Source organism: Hipposideros armiger, unplaced genomic scaffold, assembly GCF_001890085.2.
Source record: "Hipposideros armiger isolate ML-2016 unplaced genomic scaffold, ASM189008v1 scaffold_934, whole genome shotgun sequence".
Classification (NCBI taxonomy): Eukaryota; Metazoa; Chordata; class Mammalia; order Chiroptera; family Hipposideridae; genus Hipposideros; species Hipposideros armiger.
Genome location: NW_017732284.1, coordinates 198,587 through 218,846, shown reverse-complemented (window position 1 = coordinate 218,846; position 20,260 = coordinate 198,587). Strand labels below are relative to the sequence as shown.

Below are 20,260 nucleotides of genomic sequence, written 5' to 3'. Positions count from 1 at the left end.
CAATCTGATAAAAAACTTTAAATTCAAAGCCTCAAATCACATCTTTGCCCTTCCTCTAGGAGGCTGGTTTATGGAATTCCATTTTGTGTGGCTTCAGCATTTCACAGGCTCCTTCACAAATGAAAAATGATCTATCACCCACCATGCTTGAGTTGAGTCAGGAGCAATTGCTGAAATAAGCCAGAATGTGTCTGATATGGGTGAAGTTGAGCCCACCAGGAGTCCCTCCACGAGAAACAAAACAAAACAAAAAAATGTTTAAACGTGAGCTTGGATGGTTTCCAATTTTACCAAATGTAAATATGGCTTTAGTTAGGAAATTTATTTTTCAGTACATTTACTTTCTATTACTTTGTTCAGTGGCTTTCACTAGATTGTGTGTCTAATGCTAAGCAAAAAAAGATGAGATTTTACTGGAATAGATAAAAGGATAGAAAATAGGAAAATAAACTTAGGTAAATACTTTAATGATCTTTGGAGAAACATCTGGTTTCCTATCCTAGGATTAATTTAAGGGTTGCTGTGAAAATCGCCAGAACAAAATTGCTTTTCATTTATTACAATGTTTTTAAAGATAGAAAAGCCACTTATTTATACATGTTTTGGGGAGATGAGGTGAAAAGTGAAGGTAATCAAGAGTGACAGGACAGTGTATGATTATACAGGTTCTCAGCCTGAAGTCACCCTATTTAAATACAATTCTTTTCTGAATTTACTAGTGAATCAGCTAGGCTTTTATAGCTCTGTTTGTGAAAGACCCTCTCCTACGTGTGGCATCGATCCTGAGAGACTTTGCCGTGTGATGTGGTGCAAAGTGTACTTACTACATTTTCTCCTCAGGGACACAGCACCAGCACACCATTGCATGGTGGGGATGCAGAATGTTTTTGTGTTCAGTCATAGCTTGAGGTAATGCCCATTGGAGGGACCTGTACTGGATGATTCTGAAAATGTCTAATTCCATCGGATTTTTGTGGAGCCGTTTAGTGTAGTGGTTAAGAGTAAAGAACCCTTGTGCCTGGGTTTAGATCCTGGCTCCGATACTTGCTTGCTCTGGCCCTGCACAATTTTTATTCTTTCTACCATGAGGTACTTTTCATAGTTACTTTTATATTTTAATAAACCTCTTTTCATCTGTGAAATTGTTTCTATGGCTGTTTGGCATGTAATCATCTGTTAGCACCATAATGAGGTTGGATGAAGTCACATATATACTGTCAGGGCTGACCAGGTCTCATGGGCCTGTATTTGGACTTCAACTTGTGCCTGAGGCCTGAAAATTAGGTAGAGACTTGGATTGCTCACATCTGTCTTCTGGGTTTCCTCCCATGATGGACATCTGCTTATATGTATTTGAGACGGGGGATTGCTGGCCTGTTTTTGTTTATTATTATTATTATTATTATTATTATTATTATTATTATTACTATTATTATCTACTTCTCTGATGCACACAACTAACTCTTTATTTTATTTCAGTTATAGAAAGAGCACTGGACTAATGACCCATTGTAGAAGATAATAAATGGTTGAATTGTTGGTTCACAATTGTGGGAGTTCCCTGGGTGAAATTCGAAACTGGCCTCTATACATGGAGAGCAAGGAAAGACCTAAGAAAAGGCAGGCCACTCCAGATTGGTAGATGCCAGGCTAAAGAAGCAAAGGAGCTTACTTATGAGGCTTGTCAGGGATACAACAAGACAAGTAGATCTCCGCACCCGCCCACCAGATTCTTAAAAGTTTATATAGAGGCCTGGACAGGGTTCAGTCCCAAATAACAACCAGATGGTCTCAAGAACACATTTCTCTCTCAAGGCTGTGTCCGTGGGTGGAACGCACATTCCAAGGTCATAGGAGGGGGTCTAATTGCCTGGACTCAGCTCATGGGTCAACCGGTAGTCAAATCCCCTCGATGCCCTGCTCACACCACTGTATATAAATACTTGCGTGCATGGATGCATGTATATGCTGGGTCACAATGTTACATGTACTACCCTTTGTGGTTTTCAAAGTTTGAAACCCAGACTAGAAGATCTTAAAAATGTCTTGAGCTCTCAGGTATTCTCGCTTTTTGGTTTATACCTCTGCCCAGCCAGACAATCTGATTTGGTTTCAGACATACTACTGTCATTCAGAGTCCATTTCTAGTTCAATTTCCTAGCTGTGGCCTATTGCTACACATGTTGATGTATAGGACAGAAAATTGAGTAATGTGGAGGTGATGCAGAAATCAAAGATTCTTGTTTGTAAGCTTTTAACTAGACGGTACAACTTATAATTTTCAGAACCCTTAAGATCAGGGTCGACTAAGTCAGGGGTTGGTGAACTATGACCCACTGGCCAAAACCAGCCTGCCACCTGTTTTTGTAAATAAGAGTTTAATTTGAATACAGCCATACCCATTTGTTAGATATTCTCCATGGCTGGTTTCTTGTTACAATGACGCAATTACATAGTTGCAACAAAAATGGCATGGCCTATAACACCTACAATATTTATTAACTGGCTTTCTGTACATGAAGTTTGCTGGCCTCTGATTTAAGGAAGGTGCTTCCTAACTGAAAGAATATCTGATGAGTGTTCAGGGTAAACTGGTTATGGAAAATATGGTCATCTTGCCTTTATGCCTTTATGGAAATTCTATTTAGCCTTTCTGGGTAAATTATATGAAAGCCACAAGTTTCTTTCTCATTTAGCTGTTAAATATTACATAAGGTGCATGTGTATATAGCATATATACAGAATAAATTGTAAAGGATGGAACATGATAAAAAATAAGAGTGCTTTAAAAACTAACTTGTTGAGTGTTAGAAGCTTTACAAGTATTATCACTAATCCTCATACCCCTGTATGTAGCTATTATTACCTCGAAGCTCAAAGCAATAAAATGCGAAAGCAATGTATGTCCTTTGCCACCATTCCATGCTGTGTCCAGAAACAGTCTCTCTTCTACCATCTAAGTGGCGGTGTGTGCCAGTTCCTTAAAATTTCTTAAGTCTTATTAATTGAAGTAAAGGAGGTTTAATATTGCTTCTCTGCAAAGATGGAGGGGAGTGAAATTGGACTTATTCCATTCTGATTAATTCCGTCTTATTAAAGGAAGAATATTCAGTCAGCTGGAGTATAGCATTTGCTCTGAATCATAGACAATTTCAATAGAAATCTTAGAAGCTAAATAATCTTGGATTATATATATTAAACATATATTCTTGACTGGAAATGGAACTCTAGGGATGAACAGTTAGATAATTTATGGGTGTGTTTGAAATGAGTTCATTTCTCATCATTAAGGTACATTTGTATCTATCAATAATGACAGGCTCAGACTTTCACACATGTGTTTCCGATCCCTTTCCTTTATGAAGGAGCTAAGCTCAAATAATACTTTCACATACTAATTGACTACAAGCAGGGCAAAGGATTTATTTCTGGACTTAAAATGATTATCTTTTAAGGAACTCTTTTCATAAATTTTCTTATTTTTCTTCAGTAGATCCTCTTTGGTATTGAAACCAAGTGATGTATTATGACCAGTGACTCATACTTATGCCCTCAAAGGCATTTGTCCTTTGTGTCTACTTGGGTATTTTTCCCGATTTGAATTTCAGCACTTAAATTGAGAAAAAGTATTGCCTAGCCTTAGAGCTGATGTAAAACTACATAGACATTGATCACAATATGTCAATTCTGATTTTGTACCTTCAGTATTCCCAGAAGTGTAAAATTGAAAAGAAAAAAATATATATATATATACATGGATACCCCAGTAGATTTCAGAAGAAATATGAACTTTATTTAAAAGCATCAATTTTTACACTTTTCCCAATAGCCTGCTTTTTTGGGAATAGACTATATTAACTCAGATTATAGATGAAATTACATTTAAGATATCCAGTAATAAGTTTCTTTTTTGTTCTTTTGAACAGTAATAAGGTTTTTTTTTTTGTTGTTGTTGTTCTTTTGCAATTTTTTGTGTGAAATGTATTGGCGTCTTCGTAATGGGTTTTGGGGATTATACCAGTAAACTTATATTATGGTTTCTGATTAGTCTAGATAAAGCTAACCTATTCATAGTGAGTTTATTTCAGTATGCTTGTGTCCTGATGGGGCATATAGTAGCCTTTCTTTGTGTCCTTGATAGGATAAGGAACATTCCAAAATTGTTGATCACTTACCCAAGCAAATCTGTGTATTATAGCTTGATTCACAATTGGAAAAGATGAATTTGTCCATTTTTGAGGGTCCTAAATCAATGGTGCTAAGGATATTATGTTTGCCAGCGTATTTTGTCCAAGACTGTTCTTTTTAAAACTCTATATTCCAAACTATTAAAGAACGTAAAAAAAACTATCTGTATCTTTAGCTGAATGAACCTTGTTTTTTATAAACAGCAAAGAACCATAAAAGATGATTCTGTATGTTTCTTGCTATTATACTCAGTCAGAAAATTAAGACAGCATAGGTGTCCAGGAGGGGAGACTGTGCAAGATCCTAGGACAACATCTTCTAAAAGACTGTCCTTCACACAATGTTCAGAGCTTTCCAGGGCCCTACTGACCCCGTGTTTTCTCCAGCTCAACTTTGTTCTCAATCAACCTGACCTTGCATTTTATTGAAAAGTTTGAGTGCACACAGGGTTTGAGTTTAATATTCATTCTTTTGTGAATTTACAGAAAGGGTCTCTTTTTTCCATAATCTCTCGTACCACCGGCTATTTAAATAGGCACCCAAGAATCTCTAAATGCTAGATTTTTAGGCAATATAGTTTTGGGGTTAGCAATACTTTTTTTGGGGAAGCCAGTACCTAATATTTCTTAGTATAGTCCTTTCAGTGAACAGCTCAGGAGTGGAAAGAAATTCTGGCAAGTCCGCATTAACCTGATTTTGTATTGTCAGGTAAATAGCTTGCAAATCCTCCTAAGTGGCCTGCCTTCTGGCAGCACCATTGCAGTGACAGATGTGTCTCTCAGCTGAATGGTTGGCATAGAGGAATTAGCAATCTATGAAATGGCTCTTCAGAAGTAATTTTCCTCTAAGAGTCCAGGAACTTGCTGTCACCATTTTTCTGACATGATTTGCAGCTACTTGCTTTAGTCTTATCACCAGTATCAAATACCACACTGAACATGTAAGATGTTTCCTTGCTCATTTTTCATGCCCTCTGCTAACTAAATTTCTTGAACATTGTTTCAGTATTGTGTCCTTTTGCTCTGCCGTCTAATTCAGTGAAACTTTACATTCATGAGTTATGTTTTTATGTGTGAATTAGAAACTTGCTAAGATTTTTCTCGTTTAAAGAGATTATAATACTATGTAGCAAGATGTCTTAAACTCAGGAACATGTATATAGAAGATTATGTGTTACAGACTTGTATTTAAGGCTTTCTAGTGAGACTTAAATGGTGAATGAGGATTGTATATAATGGAAATAACTCAAGGTATATTGTGTGCTAACTGTTGTAAGGTTGAACCAAATTATCTACTTCCATTTTCCCCCAATTCCTCTTTAAACTCTATATATGGCTGTAAGAATTGCTATTATTATGACTTTTATTATTATTAGTTTTTAAATGTGGCTTGAATTGTGTCCTACTCTTGGATAAAATCCTTTGATGGCTTCCCTACAACTAAAGAATAACATATCTAAACACTTTATGTCTAAAATCTTTCCTATTTAGTTTTGTTTCTGCCTCATCGCCTACATACTTGTTTTCATGCTCATTACAGAAATTTTTCAGAATTTGAGTTTCATCAACATACCATGTTTCTGAACACTTCTATCCCTTTGCTCTTGTTTTTTCTGTAACTTCAGTTTTTTGGTGTTTTTTTTTTTAAGCTGAGCCATCCTGCCACCTGTTGGCCGCTCAGCGACTGCTCAGCTCGGGCCAGGACTCGAACCGCTGTTGCTCAGAGCGCAAACTCTTGAGCGAGCTCTTAACCAACTGAGCCACTCGACCGGCCCCTAATTTCAGTTTTTTTCCATTCTGGTCTGGTGCATTCTTACTCATCCTCATAGTCTTAACTCCATGAAGCCTTTTCTAACCACCCTGGATATAGGTAGTCAATTCACTTGCCATTTGTGTTCTTTGTGACTTTAGTTATACTGTTATTATTCTTTATAACGCACTGTAGTGTGTATATGTGTATATGTATATGTATATGTATATGTATATGTATATGTATATGTATATGTATATCCCCATGTCTGTCTATGCCATTACTCAGAAAAGGAACAGTATTTTTTTTTGTGTTTTTTGTCATCTAGTTCAGTACACTGTATTAGTCTTTAATCTTGAAATTCAAAATACAAAAAGACTTTTAAAAACCTTTTACCAAAGATTTATTGATATGCTGTGTATGTGGTAAATAGATATATGGCTTCTCTTAGATTAGAACTTATTTGAAACTGTAAAGTTAAAAATTACCTTTTAACAATTACCTTTTAACACTCAACTCAAATGGACCAAGAACTATTCTCAAGACTCTTGACAGATAGGGCAGTGATGTGCAGCAAATAGTAGGGGTTGACCCACTTATTTTATATAACTACTACTAGTTGTTATTGCTAATCAGAATCTTGGAGTCTAAAATTAACAGTGGCTATGAAGGACAGCAATTAAGGCCATTTGTCTTCCAAATGAGCCAATGTAGGTTCCACTGGTAGTTTAAATTTATATACTGAGGGCACTCATGCTATTATAAAGGGCAACTGAGGGCCCTTGAAGGCATGTGTTGCAAAGCAATAAGTCATTTTAGGGTTTATAGCAAATTATATTTTGAGACAAACTTCCCCCTTGCTATCTGAGATACATTTCCTAGCAAGCTCTTTTCATTGATTAATTTTAAATTAAAAATACATCTTTTTTTATGACAGCATTTATAGAAAGGCTATTTTAGACATTTTAAAAGGAGAGTATTAAGCTTTCAAGCTGCTGAAGTTTGGTAATTTTAAAGGATTCATGTAGTCACATGAGTGATTCAAGAATCTCCACATACATATTCTGCTTTTGAAAAAGATCTTAGGGCTGTGGTGTCATCTGGACATCTCTGACCCCTCCTTTGCCTGTGATGCTAGCTGGTGTCTGTCATTCGTGAGGAATATAGGTTTTTTTTTTCCATATTCAAATTGACAAACTTTTGATGAGGAAAATGAATTCCTTGTTTACAGAGAATAATTTATATGACTGAAGTTTACCACCCCTTAGCCTGCTGTTTGGTCACAGAATTCACTGAGTCTCTGCACAAAGATTCCCCATGGAAACTAAACAAATAAGCTACTTGAAAGGAGACAGGGTATTGGTTTTTCTCATTAAACCCACTGCTAGATTTTCATTAGTTGTAATCCATTTTCTTTCAGGATTAGACATAAAGGCCATTTCTTATTTTCATGATTTGAATAAACTAAATATGTTGAGTTGTGTGTGCCTGTATATATGTAGGCTGAGAAGCAAAACTAATTTTCTACCTCTGCCATAAAATTCCTCCTGAAAAATAAAGCCAGGGAAAATGACTGATCTAAAGAGGAATGGCTACCTCCATTTTTTGTTTTTTTAAAAGAGGTTATTAAATAAAGTGGAAATGGTGAGAGTGACTATAGGCTAATCAGATCGGTTTTATGCTTCAGCTTTTCCCCTCCTATTGAGAGTCAGACTTGTGTATGAAATTCATCTAAATAAACTATTGAAGAGTGTGTTACTGACCTTAAACACCTGTAAAGCTTCGTTTGTTTTATTTGCTATTATAAGTAGATTTTAAAGTGTTCTTTTAAACCAAGGAATTTAATAAGATTTAAGTATTAGCTTCACCTTTTGGAACTTGCATTATGGAAGAAGACCATTTTCACGCTTTTCCTTCCTCCTCTTATCCCTACTAAATAAAGTGGTTAAAAACTCTTTAGATTGTGTGGTTTGTAAATTTCAGGAATGCCTCACTATGCATGTATCCCCTATTATTTTTAATATTTTAAAATCTGTTCCTCAGGCTTCCTTCTTAGGCTCCAATTGGTTTCTTATTCAAACAGAAACTACTGATGGAAATTTCATTTCATGTGAAAATTTAACAGGAATAGTGATAAAAAGGAGGACTATTTATCATTAAAATTATGAGTACCACATTACATATTTCAATATACCTTTTCCTTCTCCAACACAGTGCCCCATTTTTAGTGTACCTGTTTAGAATGTAATGGCGGTTCTTCTCTTCCACTTTAGGTGGCTGTACTTTTGATGATGGTCCCGGGGCCTGTGACTACCACCAGGATCTGTATGATGACTTTGAGTGGGTCCATGTTAGTGCTCAAGAACCTCATTACCTGCCACCTGAGATGCCTCAAGGTAAGACCCGTTCTGTGTATGCAGTGTTGAGGGAATCACTTTGGAAGAGATAGCATTTTCTAATTTTACACAATACTTTATTGTTACAATAAACTACTATGGTCAAACTACTCCATCACATCTATGAGAGCCTTAATATACTCCTTGCTTTTCCCTCAATAACTTTCTTTAATCCTAATATTCTTCAAGAATACTCACTATATCTTTGTTATCTCTGACTTTGGAAAAATATTAGTGTTTTTGTTTTTTCCCTCATATTTTATAAAAAAGGCAAATGGAAATGAAACCAAAAAGTTAAAAAAATAATAATAAAATGAAGAACAAACTATCTTTTCAAAATAATCTAAAATGTGGGATCAGCTCACTTAGTACTTATACAGGTTTGATCCAGTCAGACTGAAGGGAAGGACTTTTACTCCATGATGGGGAGAGAGCTTATCTCACTGTCCCTCTAGCCATGAGCATGCCAATGGCCCTGAGGAGAGGCAGCCTGGAGATAAAATTCTCAAACAGAGAAGGTCTTTTCTGAGCGAACTGTGGAAAAATAGGGCTGAGTCCTGTTTATTCTTTACCCTGACCTTGTTAAATCCTTTGGTTTTTGATTTTGTGAAATTATATATTTTCTTATTGTTTAAGCCAGTTTGAATTGTGTTTTCTCTTAATATAGGATATTGATATGTACATATCATTTCATGTACTATCAAACTAAGTTGTGACTTCAATTCTCCATATTTGAAACTAATACCAGCCCCATGTATATATGTTTAACAATACTTATTCATCATAAAAATTGAAAATGCAAACAGAATTGTAAAATAATGTACTAAACGAGAAAAGAAATAAATAACTGTGATATAATTTATGTATTATATACAATCATGTGTATATAATATACTCTGGGGGAGGAATAAACTTTCCTCTACCCTCAGGTTTTTTCTGGCTGGCCTAATAATTAAATAGACACCAGATAGATTAGCAAGAGAAAAGAACCAAATTTGATACTTAACGTATGTACAGGAATCCCACATGCATGAGAGAATCAGAGACCCCACATGCATGGAGAGGTTCAGAGATAGAAAGGAACACAGGTATATAAACCACCCTGAGCTAGGGATTAAGTAAGGTGCCTCGGGCTCTTCAAAGGGTCATTCATTGCAGGATTATAAGTAGAGTAGATACTTAGTAAATGGAAGTTTGTCTTGCCCTCTAGATAGGTCAAAAGAGGTTATCTTTGATAATCTCTTATGGTGGTTAAGTTCTTCTAGGTAGTTAACAGAGGTGCAGGAGTTTGTTTTGAGCCTATGGATAAAGTTGCCTTTAGCTCAAAAGAATTTGCATACCACAGAGTCACATCTTGGGGGTGATTTGTTCCAGACCCCCCACAACACAATATATTAATAATAAATAACAATATACTATATTAGTATACTATACAATACTATACAATTATCTACTGTAATATATAATCATACATAATTCATGGGCTGATTTCCTATTACTAATAATTTCAGTTTTAAAACATATTTTCAGTATTTTTAGTATGATTATTTTAAGATAATCTTTATCAACACCACCCTGAAGTTTCTAAATAATATGATATAAAAAAAATATCAACAATAAACAACGCACCACAAAGTACCCAAAATCAATGAAACCTAAAGGTTATATTTCCAAAGTATGATTTATAAATGGATATAGTAAATATATCCTTTGGAAAGTTTTTTAAATTGATCTACCTGGTGAAGTGTTCTTTGAGAGTAGGGCAAAGTAAATCTGCTTTCTATTCTAAATTGTCACTTTTCCATGACTGAGTAGGCAAATGGTTATTTGTGAAGCTGAACTGAGGCATAATTTTCTCGCCAGAGGAATAAATTGATAGTAGGTGGCTGATAACTTTTGCTTCTTATATTTTTGACCCCTGTGTTCTCAGCAGACTCATTTAGTTTTGTGTATCGGTTTGTACCTTTCTTTCAAAGTTACATAACCTTATTTTTCTGGTACATGTTAATTAAAGAAACTCTTGTAACATTCACCTGAGTTTTTTTCTGTGGTATATTTAGACCGAATATTTTATATAAAATTAAAAGGGGTGGGCTGGAATGCACACATTTTGACTGTTTATCATCAAAGAATAATCAGAAAGATGTTGATTTATGGAAATGTTGCGATTGTTAATTACCACTGAAGATGGGTAATGAGTAGCTGAAGAGATACTGCTCAGATGACCTTGTTGGCTCACCTTTGATGAACAGCTTAATCGGTAGTTACAGTACCGGATGATATGCACAGAAAATGAAAGTGTTTGAAATTCAGCCACATCTTCCAATTAATAGGACATTAAGTAATTAATCATGCAGAGGAGGGAAAAAGGTCACGGCCACTTTATTTTTGCCAAATGTAACTTGTGTTTAGTCTTCAGAGAAGGTGAAAGAAAGCACCTGTGTGTAAATTCTTCTTTACTGGTCTCTTTTTACAACATGTACTGTTTTTTTCTCCCATTTTTCTTCTGATATTCCTTTACAATGCTCATTGAACATTATCTGTTCATAAATTGGAAAAGAGACATTTAGATTTATCCTATTAAAATTTAATGAATGATCCATTTATTTTCAAATAAATTGTCAGGCATGCTTGCTTTTTTAATTTATGAACAAAAAACAAACCTCAAATATTCGACAATCCTAAAGTAAGAAGGCTGGGTCTCTAATGCAAACTTGTTATTGAACTATTGAACTCTCTATAAAGTACTTGGGCATTGTTAATTGACTTTATTTTATTGACTTTTTTGGACTGAACAAATAGAAGTAAAGAAGAAAGGCAGGGTCAATCAATAGAATAGAATAAAAGGACAATGAAGATGAGTAGAGCAGAAGAATGGAGAAATAAGTAAATTATTTGTCTTTTTTTTTTTTAAAGATTTTATTGGGGAGTCAGGGGAAGGGGAACAGACAAGTTGCTGTCGTTTTGTTCTTCAGTCTAGTTGTGGAGGATGTCGCTTCACTGGCCCAAGCTGGCAGTGAGCGGCTGGTCGCTCACGCTGACTGCTGGCAACCCACCTGCCGTCGCCGGCGACTCATGGCAGCCCAGCTCCAGGTCGAGCTGTTGTTCAGCATCTTAGCTGCAGAGGGCAGTGTCACTGGCCCTCACATGTGAGATCCGAACCAGGGCCCTCTGGCATCCCAAGCCAGTTCTTAACCAACGCACGACTGGACCGTCCCTTGTCTTTGTTTGAAGACATAATGTCATTGACTGTTCTTCAGCAGTTCCTACCTCCTACACTTATCTTTGTCAGGTGACAATGATGGTGGCTGAAAGGTCCTGCCAAGTATCCTTAAAATAGCATGCATAATAATGAGTATATCCTAATGACCAAAAAGCATATGGAAATGTGAGCATCAAGGACACGCAAATTAAAACCACAATGAGAAATGACTACACACTGAGCAGATGAAGATCAAAATTTCCAGTGTGGGTGAGAGTATGGAGCACATGAAATCTCATATACTGCTGGTTTGAGTCTAAATCTGCACAACCGCTTTGTTCAATCTAATGACCCAGCAAACCCATTCTCCAATATAAGCCCAGCAGAAATGAGCACACATGTTCTACAGACTATAGGTACAAGAATGTTTACAGCACCAATATTCTCAGAAGTTCCAAACAGAAAACAATCCAAATGTCTATCAATAGTGCAATGGATAAATAAATGGTGATATATTCATACAATGGAATATTACACTGCATTGTAAGTGAACAGAGTATCACTATATATGATATGGATGAATTTCACAAACATAATCTTGAGGGAAAGAGAGAAAGAAACTAGACACAAAAGGATATGTGCTGTATTTCATTTATAGAAATTTCAAAAAGAGGCAAAACTAGTTGATATTAGAAATCAGGGTATTGTTTACCTACAAAAGGGGCTGTCGGGTGGTGGATGGTTAGTACTTAGGTGGCATGAAGGTAGCTCCTGGATGCTAATAGCACTCTATTTCTTGCCCTGGATTGCATTTGCACATGTATGCTCAGACTGAGCTGTACATTTCTGTGAGTTGTGTACTTTTCTATGTGTATCTTATATGTTTATAAAAATTGGCAAAAAATAAAGTAGAATAAAGCCAGTGCTTACAGGGATACTATGGAAACTAATAATTAAAAAAAACTTATTGATTAGAATAAAAGATATGTAATAGGAGACCTTAAATCGACTCAAACCCCTTTTCCTACCAACTTGGTCCCCTTCCCCCCCACGCAAAGATACTATGTTTTTTGATGTCTCTGGGTTTTTGTACGTTCTGTGCCCTCTGCTTAGACAGTTGTCTGTCCGCTTATCCACTTGTTAAACTTACTCATTCTTACTGTCTCTAGTCAAATTTCATCTGATTTGGGAAGATTTTCCTGATTGGCTTGGAGCTCATATGTTCCTTCTATCCTCATATTCAAATATGCTCCTCAGTTTACTTTGTACATAATTCAATTGCAGCTACTATAGTATCATTATTTATGCCTTTCTTTCCACTAAACTATAAGGTCCTCATGAGCATAAGCCATATTTTTCATGTTTGATTTCCCAACACTCTATTTTGCTTACGCAGAAATGTCAACTTATGTAATGTGGTCTAAAATATTTTGGTTAAGGGTTAAACAAAAACAAAGTTTTATTTTTCTTGCTAGGAAATTGACTAAGCAGAGAAAACACCCCATTCCGTGAGAACTGTGTTCAGTTCATATTTTAATTAATTGGAAAACCATCAGATAATTATTAATATTTGGCTTTTGCCTTATAAATGATTTCACCTATTTATTTTGGATATCATTTTTTTTTTCTTTTTAGATTTTTTTTTATTGGGGAATTGGGGGGATGGGAACAGTGCTGGGGAATTGGGGGAAGGGGAACAGACAAGTTGCTGTCATTTTGTTCTTCAGTCTAGTTGTGGAGGACGTTGCTTCACTGGCCCAAGTTGACACCATCATTGCGCTTTTCCCAGGCGAGGCAGGTCAGTCGCCAGCTTCTGAACGGCCGCTCACCTTGGCTGCTGGCTACATACGGTAGCCCATGGCAACCCACTGCCACAGAGGCTGCAGCCTACGCCGTCGATGGCGACTCATGACAGCCCAGCTCCAGGTTGAGCTGTTGTTCAGCATCTTAGCTGTAGAGGGCAGTGTCACTGGCCCTCATATGTGGGATCCGAACCAGGGCCCTCTGGCATCCCAAGCCAATTCTTAACCATCGTGCCACTCGGCCGGCCCTGGATATAATTTTAAATGTTGTTAATACTACCGAGAAGGAGCTCCTTTTCAGTATCCTTCTCTCTCTCTCTCTCTCTCTCTCTCTCTCTCTCTCTCTCTCTCTCTCTCTCTCGTCAAATTAATTCAGTCTTGTATTCCTCAAAAGTCTGGTATATAAACAAAGCCACAGCGAAAGAGAGATGTTGCATAGAACTAGAAATGGTTTTTCATCTCAAATACATGTGTTCATGACCTTGGTTGTCAGACATTCTTTTATACGTATGACCTCATGAAACAAATTCATTTGACCATTTACCATGTGTTCTGCTCTAGATCTGAGAGTAGGGATCATAATTGACATCTCAATACATTTATCTTCTACTGTAATTATAACTGCTTTTACTTTTTAACAGGTTTTTGCAAAATGACTAATTGAATTTTAGTTTAGAGTCTCTAGAGTACTTGTTTGACATTATTTAAAGTTATGGCTACATTGTATCCCACCTTCAGTCTGCTACTTTTTACTGATAATAATATAAATCAGTATACAGAGCTCCTTCTGTAAAATGAACACACACAAACACACACACACCATACATACATATATATATATATATATATATATATATATATATGTATATGTAAGTAAAAAAATAAAAGCTGTTTGCCATTAAATTAATTTGAAGATTTAAGTAAGAAACCATTTCTCTTCTGTTAAATAATGTAGTGAGGTATGATTCAATAATTGAAGTCCCAACTGGATCTCAAATCTGCTCCCTTGTCAAATCCCCAAACTAAAATATAGAGAGCAAATGACATAACAAAGAGAAGGATGAGAAATGAACAATGATGTTAAGAAATCTTCCTTTATATTAAAACGTTACTTTTAGAACTGTGTATCTTTTTTTTTCTCCCTCCTTTTTTTTAATTTCAGAGTTTAAACATGAGTTATTAGCCTGGTTGTTAAAATAGGCTTGGCTTCTTCAAATATTTATTTGGAAAGAGTAAATGTGTTTGTGTATTCAATGGGGAGTGTGCATGAGTCACATGATTTTGTGCCTGGCTTTCTTCTGGTACTGTGATATAGTGAAAAGCAAATAAAACATTGTTGTCCACTACGTGATTCATATGGTAATATTTTATAGGTAAAGCAATTCTAGCTGTTTTCTATGTAATGATACTGGTGTCTTAGTTTTATAGGAGAAGACTTAGTCATAATGTATTAAACAATATTATATGTGCATTGTATCACATTTTAATACCCCTGAGGGGAAATTTCAAGGGAGTTTTTGTGCTAACTTACCATTTCTAACCCATAGTCAATCTCTCTGGAAAACTTAGTTACTCATTAAAATGAATGGATCACTTTGTGTAATATTTCCATCACCCAATTATTGACCATATAAGACATATGTCTCTACAAGGTCATAACCACCAAAATCTTACACGTCTGAACTAGCAGAATTATTTGATGGAAAATCTACCAGAGGCAAACATGGCAGAAAGTGGTAGAATAAATTTATGTTCATATAGTTGGTAAAGAGAGATTGAGTTTCAATGTTATGTCTAGTTTTGTTTGTGTTAGAGGACAGAGCAAATCAGGCCAAAATGTTGGTATATATATTTTTTTGTCTTCTAGTTATCATTGTCTATTAATATGGCCAAAGATAATATAAGTGTGAACCTGTGCAGTTGTTCTAAAGAGAGCTGAGAGATGGGTGTTAGTGGAGGAAGGGAGACAAGGAGGAGAGAAGGGGAAGAGGAAGAGAATAGCTTAACGTCAGTTTATTAACACAGCTGGAAAACCTCTAAGTATTGGATACAGTTGTTAGATTCTATGAAGGTGACAGAGCCTGAGAATCTCAGAAGTTTAAAGCTGGAAGGCTGCGTATCATTCAGTGATTTTCACATTTTTTTTTAACAGCAATTCTTTTTTTCTTTTTAAAAGCGATACTCCCCATTACTCATGTGTAAACTCACTAAAAAGAAGCCAGTGGTTCCCAAACCTGCTTACTTTGTATGTTCTACATCTTTCCTCCAACTCCTTTTCTTTCCACCACCTGAGCTCCATCAAGAGGACTTCTGTGAAATACAATTAGAGAGGTAAGGCTCTCAGGGACAGTTTGAAAACAATGTTTTGGTGCACACTCAACACTTTTAGGTAAACATATCTGAGATTAAGGTACTTGGTACCATTAGCTATGACTTATTGCTTACTTACTGAGTTTCACTATACCAGGCACCGGGTATATATTTTAATCCTCCCATGAAACCTACAAGATTAATGACATTTTAGAGACAAGTAGAATGAGAAACTTCCTTAAGGCCTACCCAAGAATGGAATTTGAACTTAGGTCTGTCCATCTGATATTGAAATTTCTCTTGACACAGTACCACCCTGTTTCCTTGACTTGGTGATGGGCATTTAAATCCACTGTATAATCAGCTATATACTACATTTAATCCACGGTGCTTTTCTACTACTTCATATGAATTTATATTTCTTTTCAAAATTTAAAAGCTTTACATGATGGTCTTTTAAGCTTCACATGGGATGGAATCTGAGTCTTGCTGTTGTTTGGAATTGCTTCTGCAGGTCAGGGTTTCCTCCATGACATCCTCACACCCCCAGGGAGACACTTTGTCCTTTCTTTGATTTACCTGTGTTCTATTTTTATTTATTTATTTTATTTTTTATTATTATTATTTTTTTAGCTGAACCATCCTGCCACCTGTTGGCAGCTCAGCTCAGGCTGGGAATCGAACCGGCACCACTGTTGCTCAGAGCTCGCACTCTTGAGTGAGCTCTTAACTAACTGAGCCACTCGCCCGGCCCTGTCTTCTTTTTTTAGTTATTTGATGAACACTTGCTGCGTGTTTGCCTAAGCAAACCTTTAGAAACACATATATTATCTGCTCTTTCCTTAGAGCATGTATAGTAGAAAAATTCACGGACTAACGGGCTCTGACTAAAGTTTAGGGTTTGAAAACAATTTTAAGACTTTGTTTGCAGTAGGGTTGTTTTAGGACTAGAATTATGAGCTTATTTCAATGCATTCTTCCAAACCATATTATCATGTGTCTGTTGGTGCTTTTGCCCTCAGCACAGAGAAGATAGTTTACCACATTTGAGTTGCTGATTAAAAACAGTGGGAGCTGGAAGCAGTGAAGGGTCACAGAGTGAAAGGCTGTAATGGACCCTGTGAAAGGGGAACCGCGTCATGAAGGCTGGTTTTTAATGTAAGGACTATTACCCTTGTGGACATAAATGCAGCATGAAGAATGTCTAAATTACAGTGACAGAAATGGCATGCTGGGACAGGAGTATTTTCCTGATATTTCAGGTACATAATGTATCTAAGTTAAACATGTGCCAATATATCTCAGGGGGAAAAACAGCCTAGTATTGAAAAAAGAAAAAAAAATATATCAGTGCTGGTTGTAGAGAACGTCCAACCTCCTAAATGAATTGAGGATAAGAATACAGAGTAATTTCAAAGCCTATGCAGTCACCTTTAACATGTACGTTAAAATCAATACATAGTCCAAAGAAACTAAATTACTTTTTCTTGTGGGGAGTATGAGGGAAAGCACAGTTATGACCTTATAGGTTTCCTCTCCAAAAATAAACTTGCTTCATGATGGCTAAGCAACTCGTTTAGACAGTCACAGTTTAAAGTCTTATTATCTTTGATATGCAAGAATAAGCTAAGAAATAAAATATACAAATAAACAGTTAAAAGTGATTAAATTAGGAAATATTTAAAAATATGTGATGTTACTTTTTTCATATAGTTAATGTGAAAAATATAGAGCTCGGCTTATATATTTAATTAGTGTTGCACAAAAATATGCTTTTAAAATATTGAAAGATTGTCAGTTTTCAGATCTAATTTCTGGCGAGAGTATTCAGGCCTCTTAACCCACCCCGAAGAGGAAATTCTTGATTGAGAAACGTTTTTCAACCCAAAGTGAATGTTTTATGTATTTAGAGCTCTGAGCACCTTAGAAATGCCAGCAGCATCGTGGATGAAGTCTTCACCTAGGGTCATAGATTAAAAAGATACGCTGACTTGCTTCTTGTAGTTTATGAGAATAAAATTAAATAGGACAATTCCACAAATTTCATCAAGTTGATTATCTGTGTCTGTACCTCCTCCCTTCCCACTAGTTTTTAAATAGTTGGTGAATTAAATGGGAAAGTGAAGTGGCAAATTTGGGTATTCAAAAATTATGTTTTGAGTGTATGATTTTTATCCTAGCCAGGTTAGACTTACAGGCTATTAATTGGGAAAAAAATGCTTCTCTGACCACGTCTATCTAATTCCAGGCATTTTTAAAATGTCATTTAGCTTAATTCTCATAAAAGTCCTTTGAGGAATGTACTACCTTCATTCTGTTAGATGAGCGAACTGAGGTTCAGAGAGGTTAAGTCAATTGCCAGAGGTTTCCTGTCTTGGGAAAGTCAAGGTTAGGAATCCAAGTATGCAGAGATATAGGAGAAAGATCTGATTTTTGAACTCCATATGAACAAGTATAAGTTGAGATCCTTCTTTAGAGGCAGCAAAAAAAAGCTTCAGGGTTGACTTGGAAGTGTGAAAAAAGTTGTGTCTCATGCTTTCTCCAGCTGCAAGTAATGGGAATCCCAACTCAGTCTTTAATCCATAAGGAAAGCTGTTTTCACACAACAAAACGTCCAGGATGGGCTAATTAATGGTTCCCATGGTGTCCTCGAGGACCAAGGTTCTTCAGTCTCTATGCTCCTCCATTCAGAAAGGTTACCTTTTTACCTCAGGCTAGGTCCCCACATGGGTTTAAGATCTGCAGGTATTCTAGATATTAAATAAAGGCATGAAGAAAAAGAGGTTATCTCTTCATTATGCGTGTGTTTGTGTTTAATAAACCTAAAGAACTTTTCTGAGGTGCCCATCAACAGACTTCTTGCATAATTGGCCCAATTTATGTCATGTATCTGGGCCTAAAATCATCCGTGATGGGGAGAATAAGACATGGCTGGCTTGGGCTTCCCGGCCCACCCTCCTCCCCCAGGGGAGCGAGGTGAGGCTATCCCGGGTACACTTGACCAACCAGATTGTCCTGGAATAAGGGTGGGGGGCAGGGGGGTTGATGTGGGGTCACTAAACAACAGTGGCTGCTGTGGAACTATTTGATGCATATATGGCAGCATGGATCTGAGGGTAGAATTTAGAAGCTGGGATATTTGGAAGAGTAGACAAATACAGCATTTGTTAAGAGTAGCACTGAATTGCCTAATGTATTGTCAGCCTAGTGTCGGTTTTTCCTTGACTTCAAAGCATTTACTACATCTGTAACTTGAAAAGTAGGAAATCTTCCTGTCCTTAATACATTATTTTAGGTTTCTAACCTGCAGTTGTTACTGTTGAGAATTTTTGTATCCTCTCTTGCTTTTCTTCTGAGTTTTATCACAAAAAAATAAGGTATTATGCTTTATGAAAAACTCAAAACCTAAAAATGAGCCAAGTGTTATATGTATGTATGTGTGTGTGTATATCTATATATCTATATATAGATATAGATATATACATGGATGAACACATGCTAAAGGTATATTTAATTCATTATTGGGGGAACTAGTAGGATGGTAAGGCTGGTTCAAAAGATTATAGGAACAAGGGGAGCATTTATAGTCACTGAAAGAAAGAATATTGGAATAAGATTCCTCATTTTATACTAAATAGATTAATAACAATTAAATGAAAACCTTAGAGATTACTAACAGAGAGAAATCATTTTCTCTCTGTTAGTAATCTACTAACTAGGACTCTCTACTGGACAGGGTTTATTTGCATTATTTTTATCATATACGTATCATTTGTATTGCCATACTTTTATTTTAATTTTAATTTTAATTTTTTTTTCAAATTAGCATCTTCTCTCACAGATTTATAAAATATCTTAATCAACAGTAAATGGGCACTCAAAGGCACATACTCTTAAAGAATTAGCTAATCCTTGGGTAAAGGATATTCAGTTATTCTTTTGCCTTGTTCTAAGTTTCTGTTTTCCCCCTGTAACAGTTCCCCCCTATGATCATAAATAATTTCCAAGCATAATTCTTGTTAAAAACAACCAAAAAAGATGGCTTCATGTTGTTTTGATCTGATTCATTTACATAGGTACAGCAAGAAGTGTTTATTAACAAATAGAAGCCTTGTAGTAAGACCAAAATATCAAGTGCCACAGTGTTAAACAACTAGTATGGTCAGAAAATTAACTCCTGTTTGAAGATTGTATTAGAAATCTAAGATTTTTTTTAATAGCTTCTACCATTCTAAAATTTAAAATCTGCTTGCTTTTTATTCAGAAGCTTAGAAAACATGCTCCAATTGTTTATCTCCAGGAGATATCTCACTTGAAGTATCTTTAAATGTGTTTGAATTCCTTTCTCCTTTCTCAAATCAGCTGAGATCCTTAACTTGTCTGGAATTGAACTTCCTCTCAAGCTGTGAACTTACACATTTGACCAAAGAGTAGACCTGCTTACAGGGAGAGTTTTGTAGGTATTAGCCCACATATGAAAGAAATACAGATACAGCCTTTGTCCCTTTGGAAGGCTTATCACTTATGTTTCAGTAAAAGTTATTCTTAAATGTAACACTCCATAAAATCCAAGCAGCTTGGTTGCATGGGTTGATTTATTGAATTGCATTCTG

At 36.0% G+C, this 20,260-nt stretch overlaps 1 protein-coding gene across 1 annotated transcript in view; it reads left to right on the top strand.

The window, feature by feature from the left end:
• Positions 1–20,260, top strand: part of LOC109375345 (receptor-type tyrosine-protein phosphatase kappa-like) — a 347,967-nt gene that overhangs the window by 132,696 nt on the left and 195,011 nt on the right. Inside the window, exon 2 of the mRNA XM_019630700.1 lies at positions 8,211–8,333. Within this exon, the coding sequence (XP_019486245.1) occupies positions 8,211–8,333 (123 nt within the window). The remainder of the gene's footprint in view (positions 1–8,210; positions 8,334–20,260) is intronic.